At 35.4% G+C, this 23,248-nt stretch overlaps 1 protein-coding gene across 2 annotated transcripts in view; it reads left to right on the top strand.

The window, feature by feature from the left end:
* Positions 1–23,248, top strand: part of LOC144980972 (myosin-VIIa-like) — an 88,620-nt gene that overhangs the window by 1,688 nt on the left and 63,684 nt on the right. For both annotated transcript variants that reach the window (XM_078928999.1, XM_078928998.1), the window contains exon 2: positions 21,351–21,441. In XM_078928999.1, the coding sequence (XP_078785125.1) occupies positions 21,424–21,441 (18 nt within the window). In that variant the 5' untranslated portion in view covers positions 21,351–21,423. The remainder of the gene's footprint in view (positions 1–21,350; positions 21,442–23,248) is intronic.

The following is a 23,248-nucleotide window of genomic DNA, read 5'->3' as shown; positions in this document are numbered from 1 at the left end:
GCTGGCCTTCGTTTGTCTCAGAAGACAATGGACGAGTCTTTTCGCCTGTAAAATAATTACAGTCTGTGGTTGAATGACTGTGCCTGCTGTGGCTGAACAGGCCGATGTGGGAGTGGCACCTCCTGTTGCAATTGCTGCAGGTGAATCCTGTGTCAGCCTCTCCTGGTATTATTTATTTATTAATATTATTATTATTGCTATTATTATTATTATTATTATTATTATTATTATTATTATTATTATTATTATTATTATTATTATTATTATTATCACTAATAAAATGCCCTTGCTTAGCTACAGAATTATTTTAATGCTATAAAATAAATCTATATTTATGACCCAACATCAAACAGTACGATGACATGATAGGTCAGACCTTGAACAGTGAATTTAGAATTGTAGTGATGGGAAATATAACCTTTGTAATTGATTTAGTATTTAGCTTTTAGCATAAAGAATAAACATTAGCCCCAAGTTTCATATCTGTGGCTAAATTTTGATTTAAACGACCTACTTCTTTCTGACAAAATATTGCTTTGAGACAATGAGTGAGATTAGATAGATGAGTTTGAGCTGAAACAATTAAGTTTTACTTTTAAGAGTTTACTCTGAATGTAGGAAAATGTTCCAAGTTCATTCATCTGTTCAGTCGACATTGTGTCTGGTTGGGTCAAAATTGGCACTGGCCACAGAGACTGCCCAACAGTACTTTCACTATCTTCAAATTTTCTAACCATTACCAGATTTTGTACGGAGAGCGACATTGTGTGGTTAGGACTCATAATTGAGAGGTCGAGTTAATCGATAAAACATTATTAGAAAGAGATTCTTAGATATAAAATTTGAATATTACTCCAAAAATGGATATTTTTATATGAAACATTCTTCGTAGGCTATAGGTCAAATACATCTGTAGTGAACCTTTGAAACACATATCTCCGAATTAACATAAGTAACTGAGATTAAGAAATCGAAGCTTTTGCTGTTTTGTAAAAGAGATAAAAAAAGCAATTGTCCTTATATAAAAGTAAAAGGATCAATGCAAATTTTGAATTCCATCTGGCAACTAGTAAGAGCTCTAGGCGTGATAAAGAGAAAAAAGCTTCTATTTTTATATATTATATATATACGAGGGCTCTTTCATAATTAACCGAAAAATGCCTGTAAAATCCGCGTTTTTTATGCTATCAACAAAATTCTTGCACGTGTTCATACCTTGACTCGTCCTTCATTTCTCTACGTAACAGCCAAGTCTGTCGACACACTTCTGCCAACGCCGCACCATGGAATAGATACCCTTTCGGAAGAAATTTCCGTCAAGGTTTTGTAGCCATTTCCGCACATGGTCAACAAGCTCTTCATCGACATCAAAGCGCTTTTCTGCCAGCTCACGTTTCAGTGGCCCAAAGAGGTGATAATCAGATGGTGCGAGGTCTGGACTGTTTGGTGGGTGTGGCAAAATCTCCCATCCATATTTCTCAAGCCAACCTTGCGTCACTCGTGCTGTGTGGGGTGTAGCGTTGTCGTGTTGCAAAATGACCCCGTTGGTCAACTGCCCTGGGCGCTTTCTGCGAATGGCCTCCCTAAGCTTGTCAAGAGTTTGGCAGTACCTTGCAGCATTGATTGTTTCTCCAGGTTGTAAGGTTTCGAACAGAATAACACCACGACTGTCCCAGAAAACAGTTCCCATTATTTTCTTTGCTGACCGCATGACTTTGAATTTCTTCGCGACAGGTGAGGATGGATGTTTCCATGTCATCGAATCTTGCTTTGTTTCTGGGGTGCAATGGTGCAACCAAGTCTCATCACCGGTGACTATGCTGTCAAGAAAAGTCACATTGTATCCTAGAAAGTCTCCGCCGGCGTTGGCAGTATGCCCGTGAACCCTGCGTGAGCTCTTGCTTCTTCTCAAAAGTTCCCTGCAGATGTCCAATCTTTGTTCTTTATGATTGTCTGTCAATTGCTTAGGAACCCATCTTGCGCTGACTTTTCTGTAGCCAAGTTCATCAAATACAATTCTATGGGCAGAAGTTTCCGAAATTTCAAGACTGCTTGCGATTTCATGAAGTTTCAACCTCCTGTCTTGACGAATAAGCTCATCAACTCGCTTCACATTGTCTTCTGACGTCGCAGTTATCGAACGCCCTCTTCCTTCCCTGTCTGTCAAGTCGGAATGGCCGGCTTCAAACAAATTACACCTGTGAAAAACTTGTGTACGGCTTATAACATGCTCACCATATACACTCTGAAGTTCTTTATGAATTTCGGTAGGATTCAGACTTTTGGCGTTCAAAAAACGTATGACAGCTCTGATTTCCTCCTTTGACCAAGTTTCAAGGTGGGCCGCCATCTTTAAAATCGTCTAGAAATTCATTGTGCAGAATGATGCACTTCATAATTGCTGGGAATATCCGTACGGAAATAAGGAATATCATGTCGTTTACAGAATTTAAAAAAATCTCCACTGGTTGCTGAGCAATGGGCATTTTTGGTTATTTCTGAAAGAGCCCTCGTATAATTGAATTGATGTTCCTAAGAACTCATTATCTGCGAAACGTTTAACTAAATATTTCCCAGGGCAATAATTATCACATGGATGGCATAAAAACGACAGTAATATCAGCAGTAATATTAGTTGATGTTGTTAATCGGTGAAACTTGTTAAAAAATTCTGTAAATCCGAATACCGTCATGCGATCAAGAAAATTACAACACTATGAATACCACGATTTTCTGAAAAATGCCAATCTGACAGTTCCTAGCAAACAACCCCCCCCCCCCCCCTTGCTCAGGAATTTCTCTACTTGATGGACACCCCCCCCCCCCCTTTTTTTTTTTCTTCCACGCCACCACATTCCAAAACACACACACACACACACATGTATACACCACACACACACACGCACACATATAAACATACACGCAATGAGAACACACTACATAACAACACTGATCACTGATCACCGCTAAATCAACACAACGGAAGTAAGGACTCGACTGGACAGATAGAGTTGAGGGTGTGGCCATGGAAGTGTTAGTGTCTTCGGTAAATTTTTTATGATATCTGTTTGACTTTACGAATTTTCAAACTTACTTTAAATTATAAAAGGAAATCAAGTTATCTGTTTATCTATCTGTAAAGAGTACATTTCTATTTTTCAAATCTCTCAGTAGAGTTGTGCGCCGTATCAATTTTTTTATTGACTCAAATAAGCACAATGTTCTCCACAAGGCTATATTTTTTTAAGAAAGGATTATTATTATTATGATGGTTATTTATTACTATTCTGCTGAAGCATAACCAAAAGTTGTTAATATTTTTCAGATTCAGACTTTTGATACAATTACCATCTAAAATACAGCTCTATGTATAACTTCTTTGTCCCGGAAGATCAGTGACAGTATCAGTTTTCCAAACTTTTAAAGCAGACAAGAGATGTCATGGAATGTTTTGAAATTTGTTTAAACTGCAGAGAAACTGAACTGTATTAACCGGTAACAACCAATGGCTATTATATTGAGTCAGTGGATTAAATAAAATAATTTTCTTTTTCAAGGAACACAAAAGCTTGTTTTGTTTCTTTAATTTAAGAAAGGAACACAAGAAGTGCAACCTTTGAAACATGTGAGCTTCATAAGACATGTTTATTATTATTATTACAGGATGTTTTCTCCAAACAAAATACCTAGGGTTAGTAAAGTTGCCTAAATTCAGAGTTCTTGTTTAAAGGGACAACTTTCTCTCTCTCTCTCTCTCTCTCTCTCTCTCTCTCTCTTTCTCTCTCTCTCTCTCTCTCTCTCTCTCTCTCTCTCTCTCTCTCTCTCTCTTTCTCTCTCTCTCTCTCTCTCTCTCTCTCTCTCTCTCTCTCTCTCTCTCTCTCTCTCTCTCTCTCTCTCTCTCTCTCTCTCTCTCTCTCTCTCTCTCTCTCTCTCTATGTAAATACAGTAAATACAGAGATGCCAAAACTCTGGTTTCACCAAAGATAATCCAGTCTGGAGCAAAAAATTCTGTCAAATTCCGGCCTGGTCCTATGGTTCCAAAGCAAGCCTCCCATCACTTCAAATGTCATTGCAAACACTGCAACGTCATCTTCGCTGTCATAACTCCCACCTCCTCCTCCTCCTCTCCTCCTCCTCCTCATCATCATAACCACCACTACAACTATCGTCACATTACCATTGCCACAGTCACCATCACCACCCTCACTCTACTGCCCCATTACATCATCACTACTCAGTACAACTACATCATCACTATCACTCCTACTGTAACAACCACTACCACTCCACTACTACAATCACCACCAACATAATTTTCACTACTACATCATCATCACTACCACAACTACAATAACCACAACCACATTATGTACTACAACCACCACCACCACCAAGGCCGTCTATATCTTGCCACCACCCATATCATCACTCCCACTACTACTACAACCATCACCACCAGATATCATCACTCCCACTACTACTACAACCATCACCACCAGATATCATCACTACCACGACTACTACGACAACTACCGTCACGGCATCGGCATCATCATCATCGTCATAATCACCACTACTGCAACAACCACATCATCATTACGACCACCACCATTTGGTTTTGGAGCTTTACTTAATTTGAAAAAATAGGTCTTTGGGATGGTATTTTACATTGTTTTTACATATCGTACAGGTCTAAATAGATAAGATGTTGTCTTTTGGGAATTTCTGTTTTGGCCAGGATGCCAAAAAGTCTGAGATGTGATACTTCCACACATTTTCAGTTTTTCTGTTTTTTTTTTCAAAAATCTGTTGGCATCCGTGTTTGGCCTTGAAATTCATCTGAGTGGTGTCTGAAATTCCTATGGGCCAATTTATTTTAGTTTGCGTCTCTGTAAAGAGCCACCCACTCCAAGCCAAATCAGTCATTTATTATAATTACTAGAGTTTTTACTAATTATTATACAGTTTTGGACATTTGAGGGTGATAATCTGAGTATTTCATTTAGCTGATGATGATGATGTATTTCAAATACCATTCAGAGAAAGCTACCTCATCCATAGGTAGGCATGTACTCAAGTACAGCACCAATGTTTATTTGTGTGGTGTGTATGTGTGTGTGTGTGTGTGTGTGTGTGTGTGTGTGTGTTTTAGATTTATATCTTCGTTGTTTTTAATTAAATTTTATTTTATAGATGACGGTCTGCCACCAGCGAATATAACTTACTGCTGAGTTTTGTACTGTAATTTCATCTTTCTTTGGTATTTTTAAATGCTAATTTTAGTGGTCTCTTCATTACGTCCCATCACCTTTGTCACCATTCCTGGTAGGAAAACGTCCGCCATTCAAAAGATGCGTATTTCCCTCTCTCTCTCTCTCTCTCTCTCTCTCTCTCTCTCTCTCTCTCTCTCTCTCTCTCTCTCTCTCTCTCTCTCTCTCTCTCTCTCTCTCTCTCTCTCTCTCTCTCTCTCTCTCTCTCTCTCTCTCTCTCTCTCTCTCTCTCTCTCTCTCTCTCTGTGTGTGTGTGTACTTTGTCGTCTATCTATCTATCTACTATCATAAGTGTCTCATTTTGTAATGAAATGTAAGTGACCGACCTGTTTCTGTTTCGAGTTAACTTCTGGGCCAAAAACAGTACCCAAGCTCCCATTCTAATGGTTTAGTACTCTGAAGAAACGTTGGCCTTGTAATATATCCATCAATTAGTCTGTCTGTCTATCGGTCTATCTATCTATTTATCTATTTATCTATCTGTCTATCTATTTATTTATACATCCATCTACCTATTAATGTTTGTTACATCAGTTCTCGATTTGTAGCATTGGCACCGTCTATATCTTCCTCTATTCACGCTCTTTTCTCCGATATCTGATTCTATAATCGCTGTCCTTTACTTCTATATCCCCCCCCCCCCGGGTTGCCTATTATCCTCATTTTTTTTATTCTCTTCCATTCTTTTTTTTTTTTTTTCTTTTTCTTTAAATAGGTAAAACTCATTCATCCGTTACATTCGATGTACCCATAGTTGGGCTTGTCGCCTTTACGGTTTGGGAGAAAAGAATTTCGACAGTCACTCAAGCGGAACCTGTCATTAAATTTTATGTAGCTGTGCAAGCGCTTTTTTTCTTTTGGATTGTTGATGTGTCTGTCGAATGAACAATTGTATCATAATACTCCCCCTCCACCCACCCACCTTCTCTCTCTCTCTCTCTCTCTCTCTCTCTCTCTCTCTCTCTCTCCCTCTCTCTCTCTCTCTCTCTCTCTCTCTCTCCCTCTCTCTCTCTCTCTCTCTCTCTCTCTCTCTCTCTCTCTCTCCCCGTGTCAACATTATATACAGATATTTATATTATATTAGAATTAGATCTTTCTCCCTCTTTGTTATCATTGTACTTTCCTGCCTTCTCATTTTTAAGTTGTGATTGATCTGGAGTAAAGGATACAAATGATGGGAAGAGCGTTTTTTTTTTTTTTTTTTTGTCGTATTAATTTGAATGCACAAACCGGCATTCTACCACTGGAATTTTGAAGAAATAGGCCTTGATTGCAAATTATTTAAACTGGATGACGGATGTTTGATCGCCCATCGACCGTCTATTTACTGTGTAAAATGTGACCAGTTCTTTCAAAAGGTTATTCTGGCGAGTGTAGCTGATACTGGGAATTTAGTTTAAAACATCTTTAAAGTGAATTTTCTTTATAAAGTTCGTTCCGACATAATAATAATACAAGGCGAACGCGATTCATGTTTATTTTTGTTAATACTTATTTATATCTAAAAAATCTGCTTATTTTGTTAACAATTGTCAGTCGTTTTGTAAATGTCAGCTCGGCACGTCAGAATTTGATTTTCCGGATATGTTTGTTCACCCGAAACCCACTCCACTCAAGTCTTTAAATTTATTTGCAAAACTCTTTGTGTCAACACGAACTAAATACTGCATAAAGTTAATCTCTAATTATGAGGTGGTTTTATTATATCAAGCACTGTGACTGATTTGATTGGAAAGGGGGGGGGGGGGGGGGGGAGCACTGTGACTGATTTGATTGGAAAGGGGGGGGGGGGGGGGGGGTTAATACCTCCTCATTCCTCACTTAGGTTAAACGTTCAACTGCCTCATTGTTAATTTGTAAACATCTAATTAAACTTCTTTTTATTCACTGCTAAAAATATTTCCCTTTATGCGGCATTTTTTTCAAATGTAAGTGGTTTTAGTAATCTCGAGAAGAAAAACAGATCTTTATGCTGGTCTGGAACGTTATAGACTGGGCTTACGACACGATATAGTAACTTGTATTTATTTATTATTTTTACAATCGCTAACACTTGTTCTAAGCCATAAACGTGCGTCATATGCAGACAAAGGCAATCACTCATTTTATTGAACTACTCAATAATATGATCTCAGTCCTTGATTCTCCCAACTTGTTAGGGGAAACCGATTTCAATCTCACGATTCCTGAGAGACGCATTGATTCTCAAGTTTAAACGACCAATTATCCTCATGGCAATTGCAACAACGGTTTTGGTCGTTGATTGTGAAGCGTAGAAATTATAATGGGTTGAATTGAATGTTCTCGCTCTTAACTTATAGTCAGGTTCGGGGTTCAAGACTTATTAATTAGTAGTTGTTGGCATTTACTTGAAGCTAAATTTTCTATATCGACTGTGGCGGGGCACTTTGTCTAAAACCAGTTAAAACAAAATATCTGTTGAGGGTCATGGTTTTAATATGTGCAAATTTTGTGACATTTGGTTTTGTTGTTTATATTTGTCTGACACAGATTTGAGCATGTGCCGCCCAATTATTATTGATGTAATAATTATTGTGATAATTTCTTTACGGCAGGGGCCCCGAATTTCGACACCCCATCTTTTTGGTGTGCTTTGTTTAACTCACTCAACCCTAAAACCGACTATATCCGTAGTTCACCCGGGTTACTTTTACCCCATGTCTATTTATTACATTTTTCTGAGACGTAGTATCAAAGGTAATGTTTTTAGTTTTTACATGTTTATGGTAGTTGAATAAAACTATCTATGAATATGCTCATTTTTAATACATTTTTTCCAATTTTGAAAAGTAGCAGAAATCTCTAGGATCGAGTGAGTTAAAACCTTGCCGCTCGTTTTGTTTTCAAGATATCGACTTGTGGTTTGTACCATCAATTAGATAAATGATTTTTCTTTAATATAATTTAAAATTAATACGTTCTACCTTTCCCTTTACGCTCGCAATTTTGCATTTTTTGAGGTGTATAATTTTTTTTTTTTTCTGATGGTGGCCCTACTTTCGACACCTACGTCACGAGTTCTATACATGCACTGGCATATCCTAACTTGGGTAAAAGGTCCACTGGTTTTTTTCTCTCATCCTTATTTCAATATATTATTTTTACCTTTGTACTTAAGTATGTATTACTTCTTCTTCTTCTTCTTCTTCTTCTTCTTCTTCTTCTTCTTCTTCTTCTTCTTCTTCTTCTTCTTCTTCTTCTTCTTCTTCTTCTTCTTCTTCTTCTTCTTCTTCTTCTTCTTCTTCGTTCTCTCTCTCTCTCTCTCTCTCTCTCTCTCTCTCTCTCTCTCTCTCTCTCTCTGTCACACACACACACACACACACACACACACACACACAAACGCACACACACATACGTGGGATTGACCACAATATTCAATAATTTTACACATGATTCTTTGTAATTTAACTGTAAACGGGTACATTAATGACCTCTGTCTCAATTCGGTGTTATGTCGGCGTGATATATTGATTTTGAAGTTGAAATCACAAAAGTTGACTTGAATTGATTTGGCCCAATGGAGAGAATGGATGTAAGTTTATTTTTAATTTTTTTTTATAACCTACTTGAGGCTCGGGGGTCCCGATAGCTCATTTAGTAGAGCACTCGCTTCACACGCAAAGGGACCGTGACCGATCCCGGGTGCAGTCGAGATTTTTTCTGATCCCCCTGTCCACCCAGCTGGGTCTGTTAGATCTGGCGGAAAGTACTTTGTGATAGACAAGTGTCAATTCTAAAGGATAGCAAGTCATTGCCATTGTCCGTTTCACATTATAGAAACCGGCATACTCCGGCTCCGTGGGCCGATTGTTTGGTGGATATTGCGCTATTATTTAAATGCCCGTTTTCTGTGAGTGTTGACTTTATGGCTAGTTATGTTTTCTCAGAAATTTGCCCGCTAGCTAGTTTTTTAAATGATCTCTCAGAAAGTTGGATATAATGGCGAGTTTTGAAATATTCAAATCTTGAGTTTAAATTTGCAGCTCTGATGACAGTCATGCAGTTTTTGGTTTTGGTTTGTTCTGATGCTGGCAGACTGTGATGGATTGCTCTTTTGTGATTTTTATGTCAAAGTAAGGGCTATTTATTTTTTGTGGTGACCAAAGCATTAATGATTTTGTTCCTTTACTGTATTTTGTCATTGCGATTTAGGTATAAATATAGAAATCGGTCGCTCGGGGTCTTCTAAAAAAAAAGTGCTTTTTAATTATTTTTTTTTAACCTACAACAGATGGCACGAAATGACACATTCCAATCAGGGGCTGTCATCAACACGCTATTTAACCTCATCTCCGACACATAATAGTATCACTGTGTGTGTATGTGTATGCAACAGGGTTTTGTCTACTGATCCGTGTAACGTAGGCAGCTATACAAGCTATTGATTCACCTCGGATCTTGTTTTTTTACTTGTATTGCGCTTGGTCTTAAATGAACCTCGAAATAGGAACACTGCGCCTTGTTTGGGGCTTATGGTATATCATTTTTGTGCTTGGTTATGATATGATGGCAAATAATTTCAAACATTATTGCACAATGCCTTCTTATAATGATTATCTTCAAAGAGCGTGCCCAACTTAGTATGTTGAAAAAAGGAAATGTTCTATGTACGTAAAAAGATGTCCCTCTGGCCTCTGACCTTCATTTTATTCGAGCTTTAAAGGTACCCAGCTTCTGTAAAAGTCAATATTATGAAAGAGCTGACTCCTGATCTTTTTGAGCTGTTCAAACAGAGCACAGTTTCTTCGTTTAGCTCGTATTTTATGGCCTTTTTCTATTTAATATTTGCACCTTGGTAAAAGGGGTTGATTCTTTAATCGTTCCAAACGTTTGTTGTCTCTTGTGTGTCAGTTATTCTTTACCATGATAGTAGTGTTTGTCCCGAGTACATTTACATCAACGTTGCGCTATACTCATTGATTTCTCTGAGCCTTTAAGAGGATATTTAATTTGCTCTTAATAACTCCCCTCAAGTATATGTCAATATAATTTTCTTTTTTTATTATTCCTTACATGATTTTTGAGATGATTCTGGTTACATCTGATTAGATTTTTAAAATTTATTCATTGATTCATTGCTGATTTTAATCATCTCTCTATATGCATGTGTGTGATTGTCTTTGTCTTTGTGAAAGTATGTGTAAGCGTGCATGTGTATAACTATTTTTAGAATTGATGCTTTACATCAGTGAATTTTCTGTAATAAACGTTATTTTATCATTTTATTATTATTATTATTATTATTATTATTATTATTATTATTATTATTATTATTATTATTATTATTATTATTATTATTATTATTATTATTATTATTATTATTACTATTATTATTATTATTATTACTATTATTATTATTATTATTATTATTATTATTATTATTATTATTATTATTATTATTATTGTTTCAAAGTCTTGTGATTTTGTCAAGGGCATTTTGACAATACCCATCAAGGCACAGTCAGAGGAAGGATGCACTCAAATGTTTGCAAAGTAGAGTATTTTCAAAACTAATACGTAGGCTATGGTGTTGCAGAGATAATATACAAGGAAATATAAAATATCTTCTCTCAAAAGTAGGTACTATACTATCTCGCTCCCTGCTAAGGAACCCCGTCAGGACCAAATTAGGCACTTCGGCGGATTGTTCGTGGAATCCTCTATCCCCTATTTTCTCCATTCCCCTTTGTCTTGTCTTTTCTTTGTTTCTTTTGTTTTCAGATCTGCGACTTTTATTCATTCATCTTCATTTTTACTGTCACCGCAATTCCCTAACAGCTGGGTGGATTTTTTGGACCTTCCATATTGGGCATGGAGATCAATTTCTATGTCTTCTATCCCCGTATATCTATCTTCCAATTTGCTTTCTGTTTTTGACTTGGAGTGGAAATACTTGGTTTTGTCCAAACTGACCGGAGTTCTTGGCTGGATGGACAGCTGTGTACAATTGTAGTTTTTTTTCTTCGAGATCATCTCTCTTTTATGGACTATTAAATCTATAAATATATATAATAATCTCTAAGCATTTGAGTTTATTCATCTTAGACATTGCTTGTGGATGAGACTTCTTGTGTTCTCGAACTAAGTAGGACTAATTTATTGTGCTCTTGGAATTGACATATGTTCCCTATGTATACTACTTCACTTTGTCCTACTTTATATCGTGTATTTTTAATTGTTAGTCTTGAATTTTTGGACTTTTTTTAAACTGGCGTTGAAATGAGCTCAATGTGTTGCAAGCACCGTAAACCCCTAAAAACAAATACAAAAACATGACCAAACAGTGCCGCAAGCGTTGTAAAAGCCTCAAAAAACAAACGAAACGCTGGGCCATTCACTCATTTCAAACCGTCAACCAATCTATATTTGCTTACTTGCTTTATTTCTTGGAATCTACATTCTTATATCTGTCTGTGGTAAGGACATGAATCACCCGTCTCAATCTTTGTATATGGCAGTGCTGTTCAAGTCTCTTGTCCCTCTTGCCTAACCCATACATTGCTCCCCTGCCTGCCAAACATTTCAAGCTTTCTAGATTTGGTAAACGTACACACATGCCACTCTTATCATGTAGGGGTGGGATGTAGGCCATTAAAACAGATAATCGGATCCCTTGTGTCTGAATGAATTATTGGATAAGCGATGGATAAGCCACATAAGTTATTTTTTGTCATGTTTAAAAAAAATTCAATATACTGTATTATTATAATTACTATGTGATGATTTTTTTTTCTACGTTATAGTTCATAGTTTTGATGTTTGGGCTTTGCGAGTTTTAATATATCGGTTCTTAGTTAAAAAGCACTATCTCAAGACTTGTGATTACATTCTTATGAGACAATATCTGTCTAATTTGATCTTTACTACTACTACTACTACTACTCCTACTACTACTACTCCTACTACTACTACTACTACTACTACTACTACTACTACTACTACTACTACTACTACTACTATTACTACTACTACTACTACTACTACTACTACTACTACTACTACTACTACTACTACTACTACTACTACTACTACTACTAACTACTACTACTACTACTACTACTACTACTACTACTACTACTACTTGGGCTTTGCGAGTTTTAATATATCGGTTCTTAGTTAAAAAGCACTATCTCAAGACTTGTGATTACATTCTTATGAGACAATATCTGTCTAATTTGATCTTTACTACTACTACTACTACTACTACTACTACTACAACTACTACTACTACTACTACTACTACTACTAACTACTACTACTACTACTACTACTACTACTACTACTACTACTACTACTACTGCTGCTGCTGCTGCTGCTGCTGCTACTTCTACTACTACTACTACTACTACTACTACTACTACTACTACTACTACTACTACTACTACTACTACTACTACTACTACTACTACTACTACTACTACTACTACTACTACTACTACCACTACTACTACTACTACTACTACTACTACTACTACTACTACTACTACTACTACTACTACCACTACTACTACTATTACTACTCTACTACATGTTTTAGATACTACTCCTACGACCACTACTATTACTACTACGACCACTACTACTACTACTACTACTACTACTACTACTACTACTACTACTATTACTACTACTACTACTACTACTACTACTATTACTACTACTACTACTACTACTACTACTACTACTACTACTACTACTACTACTACTACTACTACTACTACTACTACTACTACTACTACTACTACTACTTCTACTACTACTCTTAAGTGATTCATGATGTTATAAAAAAAGACATGTTTTCGATACTACTACTGCTACTGCTACTACTACTACTACTACTACTACTACTACTACTACTACTACTACTACTACTACTACTACTACTACTACTACTACTACTACTACTACTACTACTACTACTACTACTACTCTTAAGTGATTCATGATGTTATAAAAAAAACCTGTTTTCGATACATAGTTCCTTTTTTGAGGGGTGGTTTGCTTTTCATTGTTATTTTACAATTTAAGAAATTAAGGAACATGCATCGTTGTAAGATAAAGAACTGAACATGTGTATGAAAGATGCCAAACAAAGCAAGAAAGAAAAATACAAATACTGTGTAATGGTAGCACGTCTGACCGGTAATCAGAGGTTCAATCCCCAGTCGAGGTCGACTGGATTATTTTTGGGATGGATTTTTATTGTATTTTTCTTTCTTGCTTTGTCTGGCACCTTTCATACACACTTGTTCCAGTTCTTTGTTTTACAATAAAGCAGAGTGGCCGAGTCTACTTAAGTATCACTATTTATTGTTTTCTTTATGGCAGTCATAATGCCCCCTTCTCCTCTTTTGTAGTGATTTTTCTGTCCTATCTGTACATTTCATAAATGTCTGATATACCAATCTAATTTTTTTTTGCAATTTCGTTCTTTAGCTAGGTTTCAGTTCCAATAATAGCATCGGAATTAGTTTTTTCTATAAGGTTCCATGTGTATTGTCATTCTATTTTTGGTTTTAAGATATACTGCAGTATTTGACACGTGTCAGAGTGCTACTTCTGTAGAGACGAGAGACTCAACACCAACGAATAGCCTTACACAGTTACAGTTCAATGCTGTTATGTATTTGATGTCCATGATCTACAACCAAGGCATACGGAATTAAGGGGGTTTGTAATGAATTTTCTGCGCGTTGGCTATTTTTTAAAAAAATCAAGTTGGATTCAACCAACAACTTTTAAAGATGGTTTGACTCTCACGGAAAGGAATTAACAGGGATTTCTGGTCCAATAATAGAGACTCGTGTTTATTGGCACATTGTTTAAAAGGATATTTTATATCTTCAAAGCCTTTCACGATATGTATATACTTAGTGTATTAATATGCCCACTAGGCTCTTCATTGAGCAAACATTAGATTCAGAGAGACAAGGTTTAAATTGCCTTATCAGAACATAGTCTGTATCACTTTGGTATGTTTACTTACTGACACACCAGCATGTCTTGTTCTTATTGCCTGCTTTCTGTGTCGAAACACGTCCGTTGATATGTAAGATTACTTACGTCATCAGCAGTGTTCGGTTATTTTATTATATTTGAATTGATCATTCTATCGGCATATATAACAGTAATTAAGGCTGTGCTCGATGTTTAAAAGGATGTATTGATCACTATCTAATCTTGTCATTTGTATCAAGAATGTTAACATTATCATTACCATTGGTCATTGTGGTGTTATCAATATGTACATATAACCTACATACATAACATTGGAATTGGATATCCAAGTGGTATTACTAGTATAAGCTTTATACTTTTAAAGGGTAGGGCTTGGTTTGTAAACACAGACACGCCCAGGGTAATCGCCCAGGACTGACAAACCATCCGTGACGCTTTCAAACGAGGACAGTTTTACACATTTTTATGCTTGATGTTATTCTTCAGCTCCATCATGACTATCATGTCTATTCCAGGTTTTGCTTTTTGAATAGTGCTGTGATGAATAAGGGAATAAATCCCAGGGCAACCGATTACAATCGGCGAATACAAGGAGTCGGCAACTTAAACCCCTTATCAAAAGTAGTCATGAATAATTTTGATCCGGCCAGAATTATTTTATAAATAGACCAGGATCTAATTTTTTATATTTAATTTGAAGGGAACAATTATTCTAACATATTCGTGATTATTTAGTAAAAGCAATATAAAGAGTCTTGACTACAATAATCATTTCATAGAAACCAAACATCACCATAAAACATTAAGAAAACATGTGCACTATTTTTATCTCCTCGATGGAATATCAAACGCCAATCTGCGAGGTGAAAAAGATTGACCTTTCTTATCTTGTAATCTCCCGCCCTGATTGCCGGCTTCTTTGATAGCCTGATCCGGGTTGTGAGTACTGTTCGGTGTTTGAATATTTTTGATCCGGTGTTGTGCTTGAATATTACAGACCCAGTATTTGTTGTCGTCGATTGAAGTCAAATTTATGGTAAAAGTTACGTTTGATTGCAAAATTATTCCGTCTCTCAGTCTTGTTAAAGAAAATAAGTTGTCCGCTGATTCATTTTCAAAATGATTGCTCTGAAAAAATTCTGAGGATAATTTGATTTTGAGAATTTTTTTACCTCCTCTTTTTATTTTGTTCAGAAGTATTCATGTGTACGAGTAGGTAGTCGGCCACTAAATAAAGTATTCATCCATGTAGCCGGCAACTAAAGTCCTGCGGGAAATCGCGACTCTAGTTCTGAATTCCTGCCAAATCTAATAATTTGCTTGTTGCCGTGGACTTAAAAATTGACACCTTGATCATGTAATGATTATGTATAAGATGTCCCAGTGTGGCGCAGTGCCGTTATGGTATCAGACCAACCAATTTAAGACAAATTACATGACTTCTTCAATTTAGAAAGTGTCCTTTTAAAAAAAAAAAAAATCAGAATATCTTTTTAGAAACATGTCTTCAAGGTAGAGTCAAGATTGTCATGTGTCAGTCACATATTGAGGATCGTCATTATCTTTTTATAAGTGTTAAGAGAAGATTTTTTAAAATGAGTTAATGATGATTTGGCATAAATGATCGCAATCTCAGGAAAAGGTTATACATGGGGTTTAACGACTGATAAGAAATGAACCTGTCTCCGGATTTTTATCGACCTGTAGATAATTGGAAGAGCTAAATAAAACATACCGATTATAATTCTTATACTCACACTTTTTATTAAGGGGATCCGCGGATCCTGTGCTTCTCAAATACTGAGATTCAGAAGAAAAATAACACGAAAATCGTTTTGTGTTTTTTGTTTCTTTGTTTTTTTTTTTTGTTTTTTTTTTTTTTTTTGTTGTTGTTGTTTGTTTTGGTGCTTCCTGTGTAAAAATATATATGTAGAATCCATTTTTCTTTGGTTTCAAAACTCAAAAAGGTGTCTAAAGCTCCTAAAAGTACCCTTGATTAAGGTAATGGTAGTGCCAGATGTGAATAAAATGAAATGTATTTTTGCGTTTTTCTCACTCAATATGTCATTTTTGACTAACTTTCCTCACTATTTTTAAGGAGATCTCAAAAGGTAACGGCCAGAATTTTCTTTATTTTTGCCACAATGTTTAATAGATGTAAATTTATCACCTTTCAAAGAGATTTTAAAATTATCTGTTTTAGTTTTTGAGTTAGGGATTTCTCTCTTTAATTATTCTGCTCTAACTTCAGAAACCTATGTAAAGTATGATAAAGAAACTAAAATCCAGCCTCTGTAAGGTGTTAGAGGATCTCCGTAGGAGTTATCAGGCTTTATATCAAAATAAAGTAATGTGTGAAACGATGAGTCAGCATTTTAACCATGTCATGGTCACAACCTGATGGAAAAACATGAATTTTTTTATTTGAAGGTTTAGTGTATCTACTTTTAAGCAACAACTACATTTATATATATACTGTTGATGTTAACACTATAGTCCAGTCATAGTAATCCCACTGGTCGAAAGGGATTTATCTCTACAAATATGTCATGTAGCCATGCAATCTATCTTCTTTTTCCGGATTCCTCGAAGACACGTCAGAACTGACCTTCGTAATATTTCCATGTTTTCCGGGGTCTTCAACCATACTGTGTTTTCTCAACGAGAATCCCTTTGTTTATCTTGGCCAGGGTGTGTCCACAGATAGTTTAAACGATCTTGGCTCTAACTTGGAATGAAGCACATGATGCAGCTTGAATGGTGAAGGTGTGAATACCAACAGTCTCGGGTTGTAGGATTGAGTGATAATAATGATGATAATGATTAATTATAAGTAACATTTTGAAATATATTTTTGTTCGATTCACTCATTTCTTTAAAATTGTGATTATAGTGTAAATGTGCTTTAATAAAAAGGATGTTTTTCTGATAATACATCGAAATACATAACTATATATAACCGGTCCATGAGTCAGTACCTAGACATTCATTCGAAAGTGGTGATATAAGACTTATTAAGATTGACCTATCAATGCCATTCGATAAGAATATATCCTCGTTTTTCTTAAAATAATCCTTCTGTCATTCGTTATTGTCTTTATATATATGAGAGTGTTAAGTTAAGGGCAGGTTGCAGTTGAGGTCATAGTATTACATCAGGAACTCACAGCTTGTATGGGATCGTTCTTTTATTTAATATCAACTTTAGCTATCATTTTGCTGTTATCACGTCGCTCTGTATTATTGTAATGCAAACTCAACGTTTGGTGATTGATGAAAGACTAACTGATAGTTTCTTTGATTCTCCTTTTACTGTAGAGCACATTGAAACTTTATTCAGAGGAAAAAAGAAACCAGGCGCATCCAATTTTTCTCTTTTATTTATTGTCCCTGAAATAATGAACTACTGATGTCATGAATTAAAAAAAAATGCTAGTGGTTACATGTGAGTAAGTATAATTGCGTGATTTAGTTACTGTATTTACAATTTTATGCAAAACTTGAGTTACGATGGAAGGTTCGTTATAGTTTTCCGAACTATAGCATTTGATTTTTCGTGGATATATAATTCTGACACAAGTTCATCATTACTCGTGTGCAGTGCAACCTACCTATAGTCATCCAAGGTTCAGTGTTTACATCCGACGTTTATTGCTTGGCCGTCAGCGGTGCTTCTTGGCTTTCTCTGACTGGGACTCTTAGTTTCTCTTTTTGTTTAAATCATCGCATGCGTCAGTTGGCTTTTATAATGTTTCTCGCATCAGATGATAAATAACTAAATAAAATGTAAATGATTGTCAATCACTGCTCAATGGACGGAAATAAAGGTTGAGTTAATTGTACAGACCTGAATTGAAAATTTCAAGAATAATAGCAAGTATAACCAAAAGAATTAGGGAGGGAGTGGACTAGATGGGACGAGATTAATGGAGTTGATATCTTTGCATTAACTGATATTCAGCACACTACACGGCGTGCAAGTAAGCATAGCTACGACAGATATGTATCACCTTCATCGTACCTTAACATATCTGTATATATTATCCAATCCACGATACTTACATTCTCTAGGATGAACGATGATGACAATGAGAGAGAGAGAGAGAGAGAGAGAGAGAGAGAGAGAGAGAGAGAGAGGGTGTGTGTGTGTGTGTGTGTGTGGACCAGGAAAAAGTTTTATGTTTATTCATTAATACCAATAGTTTGCCTTTTTATATTAATTTTGCTCTCAATGAGTTATGCGTTTCGTAAGGGGATAGTGAGCATAATACTGCCTTGCGTAAACCAGAGTGGTATATTATTATTATCTTTATTATCTAAGATATCAGATATTTCTTACTACTTGCATTTCCGATTTTGCCGATTAAAAATAATAATACAAGCCCACCCCACCCCCTACCGTAAAATTGATATTTCTACCTTTAAATGCCCATGCAAAATAGCAGCCAGTGTATCAACTAATGAGAAGCGATTTGGGTTTATAGATGTAGATTTATGTCATCATTTTTGACATCATTGCCAAAGAAATTATTATTATTATTATTATTATTATTATTATTATTATTATTATTATTATTATTATTATTATTATTATTATTATTATTATTATTATTATTATTATTATTATTCTTAGCCACACTTGAACTTCTTTTTCATTAGGATGTTCACAGCAGAACGATGGGATAGTCTGTCATGTTACATAACTTTCCAGTGATCTTTCCTTCTTACACCTCGTGGAACCACATTCCCTTTTCTCAAGTGTCATAATTCAACTAATCAACATTTTGGACGCCGAACAAGATTATCTATTCTATATCTTACCTTTCTCCCCGAACCTTTTACCAGAAGCATTTGAGCGTACTTTTATTGGTATACTGGTTTCTGGTTGTGACATTTCCTTCGGTATCGCTTAGCTCCTTTCCATTCTTATATTCTTGTTGACCTCTTCCTGTCTAAGCCCCTCTAATCCGTGTGCTGGTCAACAAGTCCTTTCCTGACACATTACTACACACGAGACACGTACAAGTCATAATACTGGCACTTGGACACGCTGGTCACTTTGAAAAGAACCGGCTTTATCAGAACACACAAGTTTATGGTTTTTAAAAATATTTATCAAGTTCAATGATTTCTTCTTATTATATACAACCAGTTAAAATGAATATATCATATGCTTTACCCATGACAAGCCCCTGATAGGTTTCCATTTTTGACATTATACTTACTATATCGTCAAATCTGTGTGCTTTAATTTTATTCTGTGTACTCTTAAGTTTTGCAATTTCGAGGAGAAATAAATATATAAGCTAAATTGTCGATTTTAAGGACAACTGGGCTATCCCGCATTATAAAATGCAATGCCTAAAAGTTAGTTTGACCCCATTTTTCTATATTAATTAGACATCAGGCCTCTTTTATTTAATGATTATTCAACCACCATCGCTCCCTTAATTGAATTGGACAACAGTCAGTTTCCTTCTTATATTGGATATAGTTGGAGAGATTGCTATTGTGCTTTCGGAAGAGTCGGGATCGAATCCCGCTGTCTATCTCTCGTCTTAGCCGATAACTTATCGTTAACTTTGCGGCGTTACACTAGGACTGCGGTTGCCGGCTGAGTTATCTCTATCTTTTCTTGGGATTTTAAATAAATGAAAATTTCTCCTGAAGATGAATAAAGGGATGGCGAATAGTGGGTGGTGTATTGTCTCAATACATATTTTTAAAAAATATTTCTTCTGTTCCTCTCAATGTGCCAAACAATCAGTTAACTTATACTCAAAGTTAACTTCATCAAGCTTTTTGCACATAACTGAGAGCATCCATTTCTACCAGTGACCAATTTTTCAATAGGGATTGTTGATGAAAGTTTAGAGCCGCTCTACGGGTGGGGTCGCTCAATCTGCTCATGAGTGCCGAACGGTCAACTCTTGTTCATAGTCTTTCTCCTATAAACCTGCGTTCCCCTTGTTTTATTGTCCACCTTACCTTGGAATGAGAGAGAGAGAGAGAGAGAGAGAGAGAGAGAGAGAGAGAGAGAGAGAGAGAGAGAGAGAGAGAGAGAGAGAGAGAGAGAGGGGGGGGGGGAGATAGGCTAAACACAGACATTTTATTTATTTATTTATTGATGTTGCTTTCTGTCCAGTCATGGACTTCTCGCCTCCTTTTTTTTTCTTTAATTATAGATACATTTTTTACACGATGTGTGCCAAGTTTGACTGCAGTCGGCTCTCAAATTGCTCAGAAGATGTAGCAACGCGTATTGCGTTAAAACTAGTATCCAAGTACTGCTTTATGCATGGGTGGTTGCATCTGAATATTAGAATTCCCCTCCGGACATTGACCTTAGTGTGTTGTTATATTCCACAAGCAAACCCTTAAAGTGTTCTGGTAAAAATAAAAGGAAGGGGGTCGTGGTGGCAGACATCAGGAAGCTGAGCTTCACCTGATCTAAATTTGTTGGCAAATTAATTCTTTTTAGATTGGGCTTTAAGAACAGGGATATCCTCTTTCTCCTCGAAAGAGGTACAGTACTTTAAATTATCAGTGGCTCGTCTTGTACTAGTCAGTGAACATGGATTGACCAGTTTTGAAGGACATTTTTAATGTATCGGCTTTTCATTCGATTATCGACCCTTCTCTTTTTCGTGAATAAACTGGTTTCATCTCCATTTCTTGTATTGTGGCCGTCTGCAAGTTATATTTCGCTGCATTTATATATTAAAATGCATCTTAATACTCTGATGATGTGATTCTATGTGTAAAAGTGAAAAAAAGATGCAAATAAGTGCACGTCGTCTACATTATATTTAAAAACGGTTTATTGTCATTATTATTATTATTGTTGTTGTTGTTATCATCATTATTATTATTATTATTATTATTATTATTATTATTATTATTATTATTATTATTATTATTATTATTATTATTATTATTATTATTATTATCATAATTATTGTTATTATTATTGTTATTATTATTATTATTATTATTATTATTATTATTATTGTTATTATTATTATTATTATTATTATTATTATTATTATTATTATTATTATTATTATTATTACCACCATTGTCATTTTTCGTTCATTTCAGGCGACCACACGGAGTAATTGGATTTAGGGATATTTAACCAGGAAAGCGACAGCTTTACTCCCTTGTCGCCATCATGGTTATTCTATCCAAAGTGAGTGCAATAGATTATTTTTTCATTTTAATGGCTCTCAAGTGTTTTTTTTTTTCTTTTAAAGATATGTTAGTTGTAATTGGCACTATGCTATTATTATATAGAGGCACGAAGACGAGACAACGGCAGTACCTATAGACTGGGGACGGTAGGAAGAGATCAATGAATGTCTCATTATATTTTCAAGAGTTGTAGGGAGAGGCAGCTAGGTGAGAGTCTAGATTAGTGAGGATCCGAACATCTCATCTCACATTGCCAACACTTATTTTGGATATGGGTGGAATTTTAATCCTTCTATAATTTGTGTGCGACTGAGTGGAATTTTATTATTTAATTCTCTCATGTCTATTATATAGTACTCTCAAGTCGTATGAGCACATATTATGTGATTATTCTCTGTGGTTGCTCTGTACACTTTAAAATGGTGATTTCGTGATAGAATTTCACTGAAACAACCTGATTTAGATTACCAGGTTCACAAGCTATTCTGCGTATAAATTAATTCGTGGAATGTATTATGTGCTGATTATTATCTTCAGGTTCTTTTTTCATAGTATTGCTGAAGTCATAACTGCAAATTGTATTTTCATGTCATGACCGTGATATGATATTACCAGTGGTTTGATACCGGATTTATATGTAATATAATATTTAAGCTACTGGAACTCATGATCATGGAAGGGAAACCCAATAAGATATCAATTCGATCTCAATAGTTTTTCATACCCTAAGCAGACGGCAGTTGAGATTTTAAAGTGTGTACATTTTCACAAGTTATGATCATGTGTATTACATTTAAAGTTACTTCTTCATCAATATTGTAATGCAATTAAATCATCAATTCAATGATGATATTGTTAAACAATTTAAAGCAGTATTTCTGTTTGCTATCAACATTTTGAATGTATTAACCTATTAATATTTAACTTGATTGAGATGATATAATAATTCTTATCGCGGAAATGAAAACCCAATCATTTATAAAATCACCTTTTTTTTCGCAATAAATGATTTTTAATATTAGATTAACAAAATTGTTTAAAAATAGGACAGGAAATTTTTTTTTTTTAATAAAATATCTGTTTTAATCGAACACGTACACAATGGGTTTGTTTCTACCTTTGACTGAAGCCGCTTAGTTCTCTTTTTATACTTTTTTTTTCTTACATTGATTAGATGAAAATCTATCATTATGACACGATGCCGATTTGATAAGCGATCAAGTAAAAATCAAACAATGATTTAATATTAAAACACGAAAAGGAATTTAAGAATTACATTACAACGCAATGTCATTATTCGCTCGTTTTAAATAATATTATATACGGTAGTTTGCTTTGATGTTATATATTTTTCTTGTCTCTTCGTAAACGAATATAATGTTAATAAGTTTTTAATTAATTGTATAACTCTCAGACTCACAAGTAATCATTGTAGCAGAAGACACGCTTCTAAATATAACTGAAAGACCAACCCTTACATCGCCTTAAATTCCAAAGCCATACATTATTTTTTTAATTTTCGAGGCCAATTCTGTAAAGTAGGGACAGAGAATGGATAGGCAAACAGCGTTACATGGGAATGAAAATTCCAGTTTGCTTAAATTAATTTTCCCCCCTTTTGTAATACAGTATATTATTTACATGTGTAACCCAAGCTGCCCACTCAAGTAGAAGCGTTGACATTACCTGGCTACACATGATCGTCCTACCTTTGCAGCCTACAATAATTCAATACACCCATCCGCCTTCCTTACTTTAATAAGACCTCCTACCTCTGTGCAGCGGGACGTCTTCATTAAATATGA

This window comes from Berghia stephanieae, chromosome 10, assembly GCF_034508935.2.
Source record: "Berghia stephanieae isolate SIO BIC M18660-M18661 chromosome 10, UCSD_Bste_1.3, whole genome shotgun sequence".
In the NCBI taxonomy this organism is placed as follows: domain Eukaryota; kingdom Metazoa; phylum Mollusca; class Gastropoda; order Nudibranchia; family Aeolidiidae; genus Berghia; species Berghia stephanieae.
The sequence above is the reverse complement of the archived record's forward strand: the minus strand, read 5'-3'. Positions and strand labels throughout refer to the sequence as shown.